Source organism: Vombatus ursinus, unplaced genomic scaffold (genome assembly GCF_900497805.2).
Source record: "Vombatus ursinus unplaced genomic scaffold, bare-nosed wombat genome assembly UNPS02009835.1, whole genome shotgun sequence".
NCBI lineage: Eukaryota > Metazoa > Chordata > Mammalia > Diprotodontia > Vombatidae > Vombatus > Vombatus ursinus.
This window is the reverse complement of record NW_020949613.1, coordinates 17,039,328-17,053,173: the sequence shown is the minus strand read 5'-3', so window position 1 is coordinate 17,053,173 and position 13,846 is coordinate 17,039,328. Positions and strand designations below refer to the sequence as shown.

The 13,846-nt window shown below is 35.1% G+C and overlaps 1 protein-coding gene across 1 annotated transcript in view; it reads right to left on the bottom strand.

Moving 5' to 3' along the window:
- The window catches only part of ADGRB3 (adhesion G protein-coupled receptor B3), a 902,542-nt gene that overhangs the window by 408,857 nt on the left and 479,839 nt on the right, over nucleotides 1–13,846 (bottom strand). The window contains exons 12-13 of the mRNA XM_027852945.1: nucleotides 7,886–8,035; nucleotides 6,267–6,342 (exon numbers count right to left, since the gene is read on the bottom strand). Coding sequence (XP_027708746.1) covers nucleotides 6,267–6,342; nucleotides 7,886–8,035 — 226 coding nt within the window. The remainder of the gene's footprint in view (nucleotides 1–6,266; nucleotides 6,343–7,885; nucleotides 8,036–13,846) is intronic.

The window sequence follows — 13,846 nt, the reverse complement described above, 5'->3', positions numbered from 1 at the left end:
CTTACTGATGAAGCAGGAGCTTTTCTCTCCTAGTAGACTATAAGCTCCTTGAAAGCAGGGTCCTTTTTTTCTTGCCACTCTTTGTATCCCTAGAGCTTAGCACAATGCCTGGTACATAGTAGATATGCTTGCTGACTAGATTTAATGTCTAACTTGAGAACTTCCCTTTCTGTTTATAAAGTCACAGACTAAAAGTGTGGTTATGAAATGATAATTCTGAAAAAGTCTACATGAAATTTAAAATTACAGAGTGCTGAGTTAGTTGTTACAAGGTCTAGGCTTGAATTCTAGCTATTCTACTCACTACTTATGTGACCATGGAAAAGTCACTGAAACTTGCTGGCTCTTGATTGACGTTTTTGTTTTTTTTTTTAATAAGGGGCAGAGCAGGGTTTAAATTAGATTGGTTTTATGATCTGTCCCAACTGCAAATCTATGATACTATTATCTTTCTGCCCTTGAATAGTGTATAGTGTATCAGGAAGAGTTGAATCCATTTACATTTAAGAAGCAAGAAGACAGACGTAATGGTGAAGAAGATTATACATCACATGATATAGGTATATATGTAAGAATAAATATAGAGAACAAAAGACTTGAAATATCAGCACAAAAAGAAGTTTCTTTTCTTATGTGAAGGAAACTTTTAAAATTATCTCTATGTATAACATTTCATATTTTCCCTCAGAACACCCTAGAGGGAAATTATATACAGTATTGTTTTGAAAACTTGTGTACAGAAAATCAATTTTCTGTAAACCTAACAGTAATATGCATGTGTATCAACCCTTGGGACCATACAACTATGGAAACATCATTCAGTCTGTATTAAACTAGGCCCTAGAAATTTCAATAAATGATTAGGAAAACAAAGACATATGTTAGAAGAATAATGCATGTAATAAGGGTGAATTTTTAATGAGTTTATGAGGCAAATTTAGTATACTTTTACCTTTCATGAAGAGATTATTTTTTCCTTATTTGAATCTAGCTAACTTAATACAACATGCCTTTATTTTGAAAATTCAAACTCTAATTTTCTCATAAAAGAAAAATGCAATAGATAATATTTCATTAAATAGCTGTTCTACAACATTGAGCCTCTAAAAGTTATTTTTTAAAAGAAACAGAACGAATAATAATATTTTCAAAAAAGGAAAGTTGACATATAAGATAAAGAGTTGGCCTTAGAACTTAGGTTCAAGGCCCACCTCTGATACAGACTGAATACTTGATCCTGTGTGAGTAAATGAACTTCTTGGTGATATAGGTTCTTTTCTAAGACGAGAAGATGCAGAGAAAGTATTGACCTGTGTGGGTGGGAGGATTTTCCATATCTGGGAACTCCCTCTACACATGAATGAAATCACAGGTCTAGTTCCTATTCTCTATTTGAAATGCCACATGATATTTTTCTGTGCCATAGTTCAATATCCAAATATTAACACAACTGGAGAAATTATGAATTCAAACATTGCTTATTGAGCATCTACAGCAAGTCACCATGAGGAGCTTTAATGGTGGGAGTGGGAACAGGGACAGCAGTACAAAAGAAGAGAACAGAATCCTTGTCCCGAGGAAAATACGAAATAAAAAATGAAGTCTGAAAGATGAAACCAAGAGGAAAATATGAAATAAAAAATGAAGTCTGAAACATGAAACCAAGATTCTTTATTATAAGAATAAGGAATATTCTTGATGATAGATCAAAGCATAAGATTAAATGTATGAGAAGATTTATTAATTTCTTTAATATTCTGAACCTACATTTTTATTGGTTGGTCAAATGATCACAGTATGAATAAGAATAGCTTTCATTTGATCCTCATAACAACAGAATGAAGTACCTAGTCCAGTTATTATCACTCCCATTTTATAGATAAAGAGACTGAAGGTCAGAGAAGTTAAGTGACAACAAAAATGACATAAAAAGTAATCATAGCTAGGATACAACTCAGGTTTCTCCTGACTCCAAGTCCAGTACTCTTTTTACTACAGCACATATGGTTGCTGTGGACAGGAGAATCTTTTGCTGGTTAGATTTGTAATTTAAGCGTGTCAGTAGTCTTTTCAGTATAAATGTTGAAGTTCAGATATTCTGGACTTAACATCTAAAAAATAAGCCCTTAAATCTCTTGTTTCTCTTCAAAGAAACTGAATTTTAGTATTGAACCAGGATCAAAACTTTCACACACTCAAAGAATTTGAGTTTTAGGAAGGAAATTTAAAGAGTATTGAATTCAAACCATTCATTTCACAGATGAAGAAACTGAAGCCCAGAAAAGAAATTAAATGACTCTTCTAAGATCACACATATAGGCAGTGTGAGATCTAGGACTAAAATTTTTGTCTCCTCACCCCTAGTACCAATAAACTATGTAGCCTCTATGTAAGCACTGGTGGTTATAAATACCAGCGTCTTGATTAAAATGTCATTACATATTGAATGAACTCAAATAAAGAATACTGATATGTTTAGAGAGTTAGAGTATATTCTTCTTTCTAGGATAAAAGGATTCTGGTATATAAATATTCAAATTCCTGAGCTGTTTTTCAAAGAGGTTTGCCTGGGACTCTGATGACTTGGATTCATGAAGTTCTCTGATCCTGTTTTCCCACATGTAAATTAAAGATGCTGAAACCCATCAAACTACCTGTCTCAGAGTTCCTGCAAGAAAAGTGTTTGGTAAACTTTAAAGTTCTATATGGATGTGTTATCTGCTTAGAAAGTGTGTCACTTTTCAAAATAACATCACCACCATCACCATCACCACCATCAGAAGATAATATGCATATATTGTAATAGTAAAAATAATAATTATTATTATATGTTATTGAAGAGACCCAATGTGGCATAGGAAAGAAAATGGCTTTGGAGTCAGGAAGACCTAAATTCTTCAGCGTCTGACACATGTGCCATCAGGGGTCAGTTTATTAACCTTTCAGTGCTTCAGCAAACCTGATAAGACAATTAGCAAATTGGAGCAAAGGTACTGACCTGCATTGGTAGAAGTTTACTCATCAATGAGTTCTCTCCAACAGTGAAACCACAGGTCCTGTCCCTATCCTCTAAAAATTATTATTTATACCATATCATAGTTCAAATGCCACTTCCAGCATTAGGTCTTTTGAAATCCCCTAGAGTTCCTCCCAAAAGATTACATTTCCTATGTACTTACATTTTCTCTCCCCTGATGCGATATAACTTCTATGAAGGCAGAGACTGTTTCATTCCTGTTTTTGTATTACTAGATCCTAGCTCAGTGCCTGGCACATTCTGGGCATTTAATTTATTGTTTTTGATTGATTTTAATAATATAATAACATATAATATTTTACTGCATTTAAGTTAAAATAGTGAATGTAAGAAAACCAGAGCATTTTTATGCTGAATATTCCATTTGTTTTAATAGAGGTAAATAAGGCTGTATATGTTTATGCCAGTTTTGCAAAAGGAGAAATAAACATACTGAGTGAATCTAACTGGATCCTAGAAAACTACCTCATGGGGATTAGCATATGAGCTATGCACTCTGAGAGCACGAGGGGGATAAAATCAATAGAACTGATTCAGGGAAAGATGGCATGACTGCCATTTTAGCTCCAGGGAATGATCTCAAGGTTTGCTTATTATCTCAATTCTTCCAATCATTTGAAAACTAGAGTCAAGCTTCCAGAAGTAAAATGGAAGCCTGGAAAGAGACCTCACACAGAACAGAATTAAGTCATCATGATCCTGGGCCAGTCTACATATAAGAAATGGCTTTTGGGGAAGAAATTTCACCCTAAGAGCCACAGTCAGGTTTTTACGATATGACTAGAAATTAGCTTTAGGCTAACCAACCAGGACAGAGAGGACAGGTGGGCAAATGGGAAAAAAAGAAATTCTGGGGGTCCAAGCATCCAGATTTCCATGATTTTGTAAAATAGGTGACTTCCAAATTGGGGGACAGAGCCAACTGAGAAGCAATTTGGTACAATGGAAAAAAATGATGCTTGACTTGGGAGTCAGAAAGACCTGGGTTCAAATCCTCCATCTGCTTCTGACATTTACTAGTAATGTGATTTTGGGAAAGGTATTTAACCTTCCTAAATCTCAGGTTCCTCATCTCTAGAATGGGGATGAAAATACCATCATTAGGCTGTTTTGAGGGTCAAATGAAATCATGTAAGTAAAACACTACGAAAACATTCAAGTGCTATATAAGTACTAGGTACTATTACCAAGAGGTATTTATAACCTATGAGAAAGAGGGCTAGCTTATGAGTTTGAACAATCTGGATTTAAGTTGTTTCTGACACATACTGATTATATGACCCTGGGAAAGTCATTTAACTTCTCAATGTGCTACACAGCTAAGACTATAAACTCAGAGAAAAGTGCTTGCCTGGATTGGTAGAGTTTTTTCTTCAGTAGAAGCTTCCTAGATAGAGTACCTAGAGTGGAGTCAGGTGTGGGACCCTGGCCAAGTCACTTAACCTCTTTCTGCCTCAATTTCCTTAACTTCAAAATGGGTTTTGAGCACCTTTTTTCCTTCCTTCCTTCCTCTTCCTTCCTTTCTTCCTCCCTCCCTTTCTTCCTTAGTGAAATCATAGATTTAAACCAAAAAAGAAAAAAAAAATACTAGACTAGAAGGCCTAAATTCCTGTGGGCCTGAGGTCTGAGAAAATAAAACAGGATTGTTTTAAACCACAGTTCCAGGGAATGATTATGTTTCTTTACCAAGTCTATTTCCACAGGGTTTCCTTGTAGGCCTAGAGCCTAAGAGAAAATGTTGGTGGCTAAACATGTTTTATATTTAAAGCAATTGTGGAAATCGGAGGTAAGCATTTTCATTAACACACAAACACCATCCCTTCTCCCCCTCTAAACAAAGCAAAATGAAACCTACATCTAGCTGACTGTGAAATCTGTAATCCCATGCAAGAAGGGCATTAATGAAAATGCTGTACTGTGTCCCCTCTGTACATTTTCTCTGCCTGACTAATGTCTCTTTGGTGGTGGAAGAGCCTGTTCCATGTTAGAAAATCTGGGTGACTCACTGGCTACGCTGATAATGTGTCTCCTGCAGAAAGATTCTCCCCTAAGAATCATGACTATTTACTGCAGCTGCAGAGTTTAGAAAGGCCTGGAAGCTTTTGCAGGAATCTGCTTTATGCTGGGTTGAGCTCTAATTGTTTTTATTTATTATACTGTTTGTTATCTCCCCCTAAGAATACACATCATCCACATATTTTCTAGAAAGAAAAAAAAGCTTAAAGCTTTACTCATAAAAGAGTGAATAAGCAGGGTGGTGTGTAATTTTAATACAATATAGCTGGTAATTAGAAATCCTCATTAACATCCCTCCTTCCAAGAGGTGTATAGAAAAGAGAAGCAGATAGAAGTGCTATCAGTAGGTATACTAAAGCATATTTGCAATGAATTATGGGAAATTCTTGAGGCAAAAAGATGCTTTAATGAGATAAGGTAAGATTAGTGATTCCTCTTTGTAATTACATTATTTCTGGAGATGTGTGAGGAAGAAAAAAAAAAGGAAAGTACAAATCAACGGGTTTTGCCCAAAAATAGTCTCTTAACAGATCACAAGCATTATTTCTTAATGTAGATGTAATTGAAAATGTATTTAGAGGTAAATTGAGATCTTGCACAAATGAAGGGAGGCATGGAGTATTTTAAGTGATCATATTACATTGATGAGTGATAGCATTAATTACAAATAGTAAGAGGGGTTAGTTTTTATTTTTTTCTACCACTCATTATATTAAATAGCCTTGAGGTTTTTTTTTTTTTTTTTACTTTGAGTCAAGATAGAATTAGTTAAAAAAGAATCACAGGGGCTATAATCAGATAATCCAATTTAATGAATGGATTATTATCATATTGGGATGGGGTCAGGGTTTTTATTTCCTTGGGGGTGGAGAACTCTGGATGAGGAAATTCCTATCAAAGTAGATTTACATTTCTGATGTTAGAGAGTTGCCTGGGAATATGAGAACCCAGGGTCACAGAGCCAGTCTGTGTCAAAAAGGAAAATTGAACCCAGGTCTTTCTGACCCTGAAGCCAGTTATCTATCCACTATTCCATGCTATATAAGTATAGCATATTATGCATTTTAAATTAACTTTAAAATAAAATTGTTTAACATGTCATTTGGAAAAAAACAAGAAAAAACTATCTATGTTTACCCAAACCTATGTCAACTGGGTTGACTTTTTTCCATAATATGCTGTATAATAAGTAGCATCTTTATATTTTTCTTACCTCAAAGTAGGCAAAATAAGATCTAAATTTTTATATAGAACTGCTCCAAGGACAAACACAGAAGATTCATCTAATTCTAAAGGGAAAAAAACAAGCATATTAAAACAATAGCAAGAAAAATGGTACATTTTGAAATACTGCAACCTATTAGACTTTTCCCAGCTTTCCCACACTGCCAGCACTCATGTAGGCAATATGAAAGATGAACAAGAAGAGATTCTTTTCTTATTGTTACATTATCTCCCATTAAAATATAAGCTACCTAAAGGCAGGGATTTTTTTTTGACCTTTCTTTGTATTCTTAGTGATTAGCATAGTGCCTAGCACATGGAGGGCACAAAATAAATGTTTCTTGACTGACTGGTTGGCTGACTTTAGGGACCTTTATTTGGTTTCTCTGACATATGGGCCAAAGGAGGGACAGTAGACATATGCCAGGGTTTACACTATTTCTTCCACTGTTCTGCCCCTGACATAAGGCACCAGCTTTAATGGAAGCCACAGACATGTAACTGATGAAAAAGACCTTGGAAGGGTCATGGAGAGTATCCTCAAAAGCAAGAAGGGGAAATTAAGTCAAGGATCATAAAATCATAAAGATTTGAAGCTGAAAGTTATCTTAGTGATTATCAAGTCCAATCCTCATTTGATACAATGAAATTTTTGAAAATATGTACTAAGTCTGAAAAATCATGGGATGATAGATTGAGAACTGGGATGGACCTTAGTGTTCATGTAGTTGAGCACCTTCCTTTTCCAGCTAAGGAATCTGAGGCCCATACAAATTAAAGGACTTGTCTAATGTCACAAAGGAAACAAGTAGAAGAACCAGGGTTTGAACCCTGCTCCTCTGACTCTAAATTGAGCACACTTTTAACTGTACCATGTAAAATATATTCTTCTGAAAATAGGAGTTTATCATATATACTGATCTTTTATTATTTCTTTCCATTTTTATGGAATCAAAGATTTTACCCATACATGTTGTACCACATAGAATAAACAAACATTATCTCACCTTAGTAGCACATTTGAGGAAATTTTTTTTAAAGTATAACAATGTTTCTTTTTTCCCTTTATGTATACTATTTAATTATCCGGTAATACTGGTTTCTTTGCTGCTCTTTGCTTATAATACTCCATCTCCTGATTTTGAGCAATTTCACTGGCTGTCCCCCATTCCTGGAACTCTCTCCCTCTTCATCTCCACCCCCCAGCTTCCCTGGCTTTCCTCAAGTCTTAGCTAAAGTCTTAACTTCTGCAAGAAGTTTTTCCTAGTCCTCCTTAATTTTAATTGCTTTCCCTCTGAGGCTACCCCCAATTTATCCTGTATATATTTTGTTTGTACATAGTTTTGTTTTTTTATATTATTTATATATTATATCCCCCAATAGACTGTGAATTCCTTGAGATTAGGGACTTTTTGTTTTTAATTATCCCAAGTGTTTAGCTCAAGGCTTTGAACAAGGCAGGTGCTTAATAAAGGCTACTTAACTGACTGATTGCTTATTTAACATGGAATTTAATTTTGTTAGCAAAAAATACTTTAGTTCCAATAATACAGTTACATATTGAAAAAAATCAGATATTGGTTATATGGTCATCTAATATATCCTTACCTCTTGAAGACATTGGTGTGAAGATATTTTTAGGAATAACTACCCTGTCTTCTGAGTTTCTTGCCCAGTCGACCATTCCTTTCCTTCCTTTCATTGGGAAATTGATGTCTGTTAAAACAGAAGCTGCAGGAAGCTTCTGAATACTAGCCACTATGAAGAAAAATCCCAGAATCAATAGAGCCCTTTGCCACATTTCAACATAGTCACATGAGATCAACATAAGCACTAAAATTAACTTTTAAATAAAAGTCTAAGGCATAAGAAAATTAAGATGAACTGGGATTTAAGAATACTTCCGAGGACCAAGCTATGTATTGACTCAGTGTACTTTTTTTTTTTAATCTTCAAGGGAAAGAAAATAGAGACAGTAGGATGAATAAAAAATATTTCAAAGTAAAATGGTAATATATACTTGTAATTATTTGTAAAAAGTGTATTTGGATAGACAAGAGAAATTGTAGTAAATATATACATATATGTACATATAGGTACTTATATATATTCAAATTCCATCTTTTGATATGCCAGGTCCTTCTAGTGACCTTCTAGTCCTTCTAGTGCAGAACATACTGCAAAAATTACCCTGGGAGACAGAACTGTTGGAGTCAAGCTAGTGTAGCCCTAACAATGTTATTATTACCAAGGCAGACACAATGGCATTTGAGCAAAACAGTTTGATAATAAAAATGAGTTTCCTTGCAAATAACCACTTGAAAAATAAAACAACTTGATGGGGGTTTGTGGGAATGTGTGTGTATATTTGTGTCTGTGTGAAGCCTATCCGCAGAAGAAAGATAATTTTATTTTCCCCTATATTATTATTCTGTTTTGAAAACTCAGAATATTAGTTCTGTTTTGAAAAACCATGCTATCAGTGGGGAACTACTAGGGCAGAATATAATTTAGATTGTCAGATGTGGTCACCACATTGGATGTTTTTACTTAATTATTTTGCTTTGTCACGAGGAAAGGTTCAGTCTGGAGGGAATTTTTTTTTTTTTTTTTTTGCCATGGCTACAACATAAAGACAAAAGGCACCAAATAAAACATATTAATAAAAAGAAAAGCAAACCATCTGATTCTCTAGGTGAACCCATCACAGCATGCGAATTAACATCTGATAACCCTTTACAAAGACATTATCTCAGTTCAGCTGCTCACAATAACCTTTTGAGATAGCCAGTAGTCATTGTGATCATTTTTATGTATGAGAAAAATGAGACACAGAAAGGAACTGATGAAGTTGCAGACTTAGCTGCTTTGTAAATCCTATAAGATGGTCACTGTGATACTTTTGTTCATCCATTTTAAAATTTTCTTTTTATAGCTAAAGGATTTATATAAACCAGTCTTATCATTTCTTATAAAATCTGACACTGAAATGCCATGGCAACCGTTAGTTTCAAGGAAAATTCAAGTGACTTTGAAGAAAATGACAGGCTTGCCAAAATTAATATGTCAAAGGATAATAGATTTAAAGATGGAAGGGACCTTAGAGGTCGATCTGGTCCAACCTCTTCATTTTATGGATGAAGAAACTAAAGTAAAGTGAAGGCATTTTCTCTAAATCACACAGGTAGTAAATGGCAAAGCCAAAACTTGAACCCAGGTTGTTCTCCCAAATCAAAAGCTCTTTATAGATTATTTTATGGTGTCAGGAAAATAATTCAGGTCAATTATGCTGATGATCACTTGAACATTGTATTTTCTAATCAATTTCCAGTTAAGATATTGCAGTTCACTTAATTTTTACATGGGTCTATACTGTGATCCCCATTAAGATTTTCTTGCAAGTGTCCCAGAGAGGGGTTAAATGGAGAGACAGTAGGGGAAAGCTATAAAAGATAACACAACAGAAAAATTAAAGTAAAATCCATTAGGCATTTCAGAAGTGGATTTCATTTTAAAGGAAATTGTAATTTAAATCAAGAGGAGAGGAAAATTAAGATGTTAACAATATTAGCTCTATAAATGTATTACTTGACAACCGACTCTTAGTTCCAAATTAAATTGGTTATGTATTATAGCATAACATTAGTGAAACTGTACTTAAAGATTTTTCAGGCTTTCCATCATGTACCTCTATTATTTGGGGTTTATAGCATAGGATACATTTTCTCCCCGGGCTGTAATTTGGCATAAAAAGATAGTGTTAGGTAATAAGCAAGCATTTGCAATCAGAGGAATAGAGTTTGGATACAAGGTTTGTTCCTTACTACCTATGTGACTTTGGGCAAGACTTTGCCTGTTTCCTCATTGGCAAAATGAGAGAATTGGCCTGGAGGACATCTAAGGTCACTCCTATTTTTAGATGCTGGGACATATAAAAGTCCAAATGATCTTTAATAAAAAGAGAATTCTTACTATCTCAGACTAATAGATAATAGACACAAATTGCTGTGCTTGGAAGTAAAAAAAGAAGTGTTTAGCTCTAAGGTTTTACTAGAATGGAAGCTCACTGAGGTCAGTGCATTGTTTTTGCTTTGTAACTGTATTTCCAGCATTTAGCACATTGTAATCTCTTATTAAATGTTTGGTAATGGATATTTCATTATTAAAATAAGAAAAAATTTATTTATGTCAGAGAATAGTAAAAATTCTTCAGTTCCACTGGAGATAGAAAAGATGCTTTAGGGTTCTGCTATCTTAGCTCCATACTACTTGCAGAATTCTTCACACTTTACTTAGTGTTTGGAAATAGTCCATTCTTCCTGGAAATCCCATGGTCCTAACTTCAATTTTCCTAGTGGCTTTAAGAGAACTTATTTCTTCTCTTCATTATGCATATTGTCTACAGGGAGTGAAGGATAGATGAAAGTCACCTATTTTTACCCTATTATTTAAAAAGCAAGGCAAAAGTTGCTGTTCCCTGAGGTAAAAAGTATTCTCCATTTTTTTGCACACATTGGCCAAAGGAAGGTAAAGGACTTACAAAAGAAAAGCATACTTTTTGAACCAACTGTTGTTTTAACTGAAATCAATTCCAGTTCAACATTGTTTTCAATGAGGTAACTATGGCCTGGAATGTTTGTATCAACACATATTTACCTCATATGATGGAACATTCACACTGCTGACGAAAAGGCATAGCAGTGAACAAATGCTTAAATTACGATCTGTGTACAAAGGTCGTATTTTGCTACAAATTTTGAATTAGGAAAAATACAAAAATGAATTAGGATAACTTTTTTTCAAATGTAATAATAATTAGTTCATGGGACCATTATGGGAGATAAATTCAATCACTTTGGGCCTTGATTTTCTCAGATGTAAACTAGGCTAACTAGATTCTGATGCTCCTTCCAACTCCAGATCAACAGTTATCATCTACACGTTGAACTTTATCCCTGGAAACATTGGGGGCTGTGAATGGCAAGGTTTGCCCAGATTTATGTCTCCACTTCACTTTCTGGTCACCTCCATACCTTTCTACAATATACCAACTCTTGTCTTTCCAACTCTCCTTTATGCGCTTTATCACCCCATTAGACTTTAAGCTCCCTCAGGCTAGTGATAATTTTCTATTTGTATTTCCTGCCTGACACCTAGTAAGCACTTAATGAGTGTTTACTCTATCTATCATTTATCTATCTATGATCCTATTGCAAGGGCCTTAGCAAACTGCCAAAGTCTCAAAGAGACACACCTTTACACTATGATCATAGGGTGATAGATTTAGGGCTGGAAGGGGTCTTAGAAGTCACATAGACCAACTCCCTAATTTTACATGTGAGGAAACTGAGGCCCACAGGTGGGAAGTGAATTTTCCAAGGTCACAGAAGTAGTAAGTAGAAGATCTTAGATTTGAACTCAGGTGTGTTTAACTTCACAGTACCTTGAACATAGTAAGTATTCAATAAGTTTGTGTATTTTCTTTATTATTTTTTAGACGAAATAATGTTTTCAATATTTCATTCTTTAAAAAAAGTAAATGTGGTCCTAAGGGTTGATGATCATTGAAATACTACCCTGCAAATGATCAAGATGCCTTCATTCTTCCAAGGATAATATCACTAGTGATGGCTCACGTAAAAGAAGTATCATAAAAGTCATCATCAAGGATGATGTGTGCCTGGAAAAGGAAGTTAATGGATCACATAGCAACAATGAGGGGCAAAATAAAGACAGTTTGAGTTCTGTGTGGGTACTCAACATCACAAGAGCCAGAGGGGAAGACCTTCAGTGTACTGGGTAATGCCTATATGCAGTATTTACAAAAAAAGATATGGACAAAAATCACAGAGTGTGGGAAGTCGTGGAAGAGCTATGATCTACGCTTGTGGAATCAATACCTATCCACAGTGTGGCATCACAGTAAAACTTTAGTGTGGGTTGCTATTAATTGTGAAATATAAAATATTACTTAAAAACAGCACATGATGAATCAAAAATATTTGAGTAAAAGGCTAGACAATGATTCTGCTTAAAGAGAAAAAAATGTACTAATAGATGATAACTCCCCTCTACCTTATCTATACCAAAAAACTGCAGTGGGCTTAAGCGGTCTTTAGGGAAACAGGAAATATCCAAATTAAATGAATTCCAAAGATAGAGGATCTGATGAATTAAAATCAATGCCTCATACTGCATCGAGAAGTAAATATGTGCCTTTTACAGATGGTGGAACACAAGGGTAAAAAGCTTTGTACACTCTACATTAAATCACTGGACTATGGTAATAATCAGTGCATTAGAACTGATCGCTGCAGTTTTGGTGATGGGGCATCTTTTCTCCAAAAAATAGTATTGAAACTTCTTACAGCAAATTACAGTGTTTGGAAGAAGCCTCAAAGGGTACTGTGTGCCTGAGCAAATAAGCACATTTTCACAGCTATAAGAATTATTGGGGATACACTGTTTCATGTTTTCATTACAACACTAGATCTAAATGTTCTGCAATAAAAGCAGGTGACTCATTATGGATGGATCTTGAGGAAAACTAGCCATCCTTCCATTTTGCAATTTCAATACTTTCCCATTGACTCTGGATTGGCAACATAATAAGGCATCAATTTTATTCAAACTCTCACAGCATCTCAGATTGAAACTACCTCCCCCATGTTGTATGTGTGTGAGTATATGTATGTATGTATGTGTTTGTGAGAGAGACAAAGACACACAGAAAAACACAGAGACAGAGATAGAGACAGAGACACACAGAAACTGAGACAGAGAGACGGAAACAGGACTAAAGACAGAGAGACAAAGATGCACAGTAGAGACAGAGAGACAGAGAAAGACATAGAGACAGAGATAGAAACAGAGAGACACATGGAACTGAGAGATAGACAGAGACAGGCAGATAGAGCCACAAGATCAGAGACAGACAGGTAGAGAGAGAGAGAGACAGAGACAAGAGCCAAGAAAACCCCATGACTGAACAACAATAATAAAGATGTACAGAGAGAAACATACAATTTTATTAGCCTGGTCTATTGTTGAGACTCCTGGCTGGTATTCCTGCCTAGCTAGTAAAAGCAAAACAATTCCTTCTTGTCCTTTTTTTGGGCAGATACCAGATGGTTTGAACATAGCCCCTATAAAACTCCTTAAGTACAGGGATCATGCTGCTTTGTATCCCACCTAAGACAGTGAACTGCACACAGAAGCTGTTTAGTAAATGTGTTGTGTTACTGTAACAGAGGTTAACAGACAGTCAATTAAGTGGCTGAAGTAGGACTGAAAATAGGGCTAACATGACACTAGTATAACAGTGCAGAGGGAATGGACAACATATTTTACCACTTGATGATAAAGTACCTGACTTTCATCTGTCATTCTAGTCAATAGTCCTTCTCTTTCCTTAGGCTTTAGTTTAAATATTTAATCTTTTTGAATACATCCAAATGTCCAAGGGGCAGGAATTACATTTAAAATAAAGAGAGCTCATCCTTATGTGCTTATATTTGCCACCAAGGGAGCTCAGAGACAAGGCCTCTTCATTCCACTCAATCTTGCTCT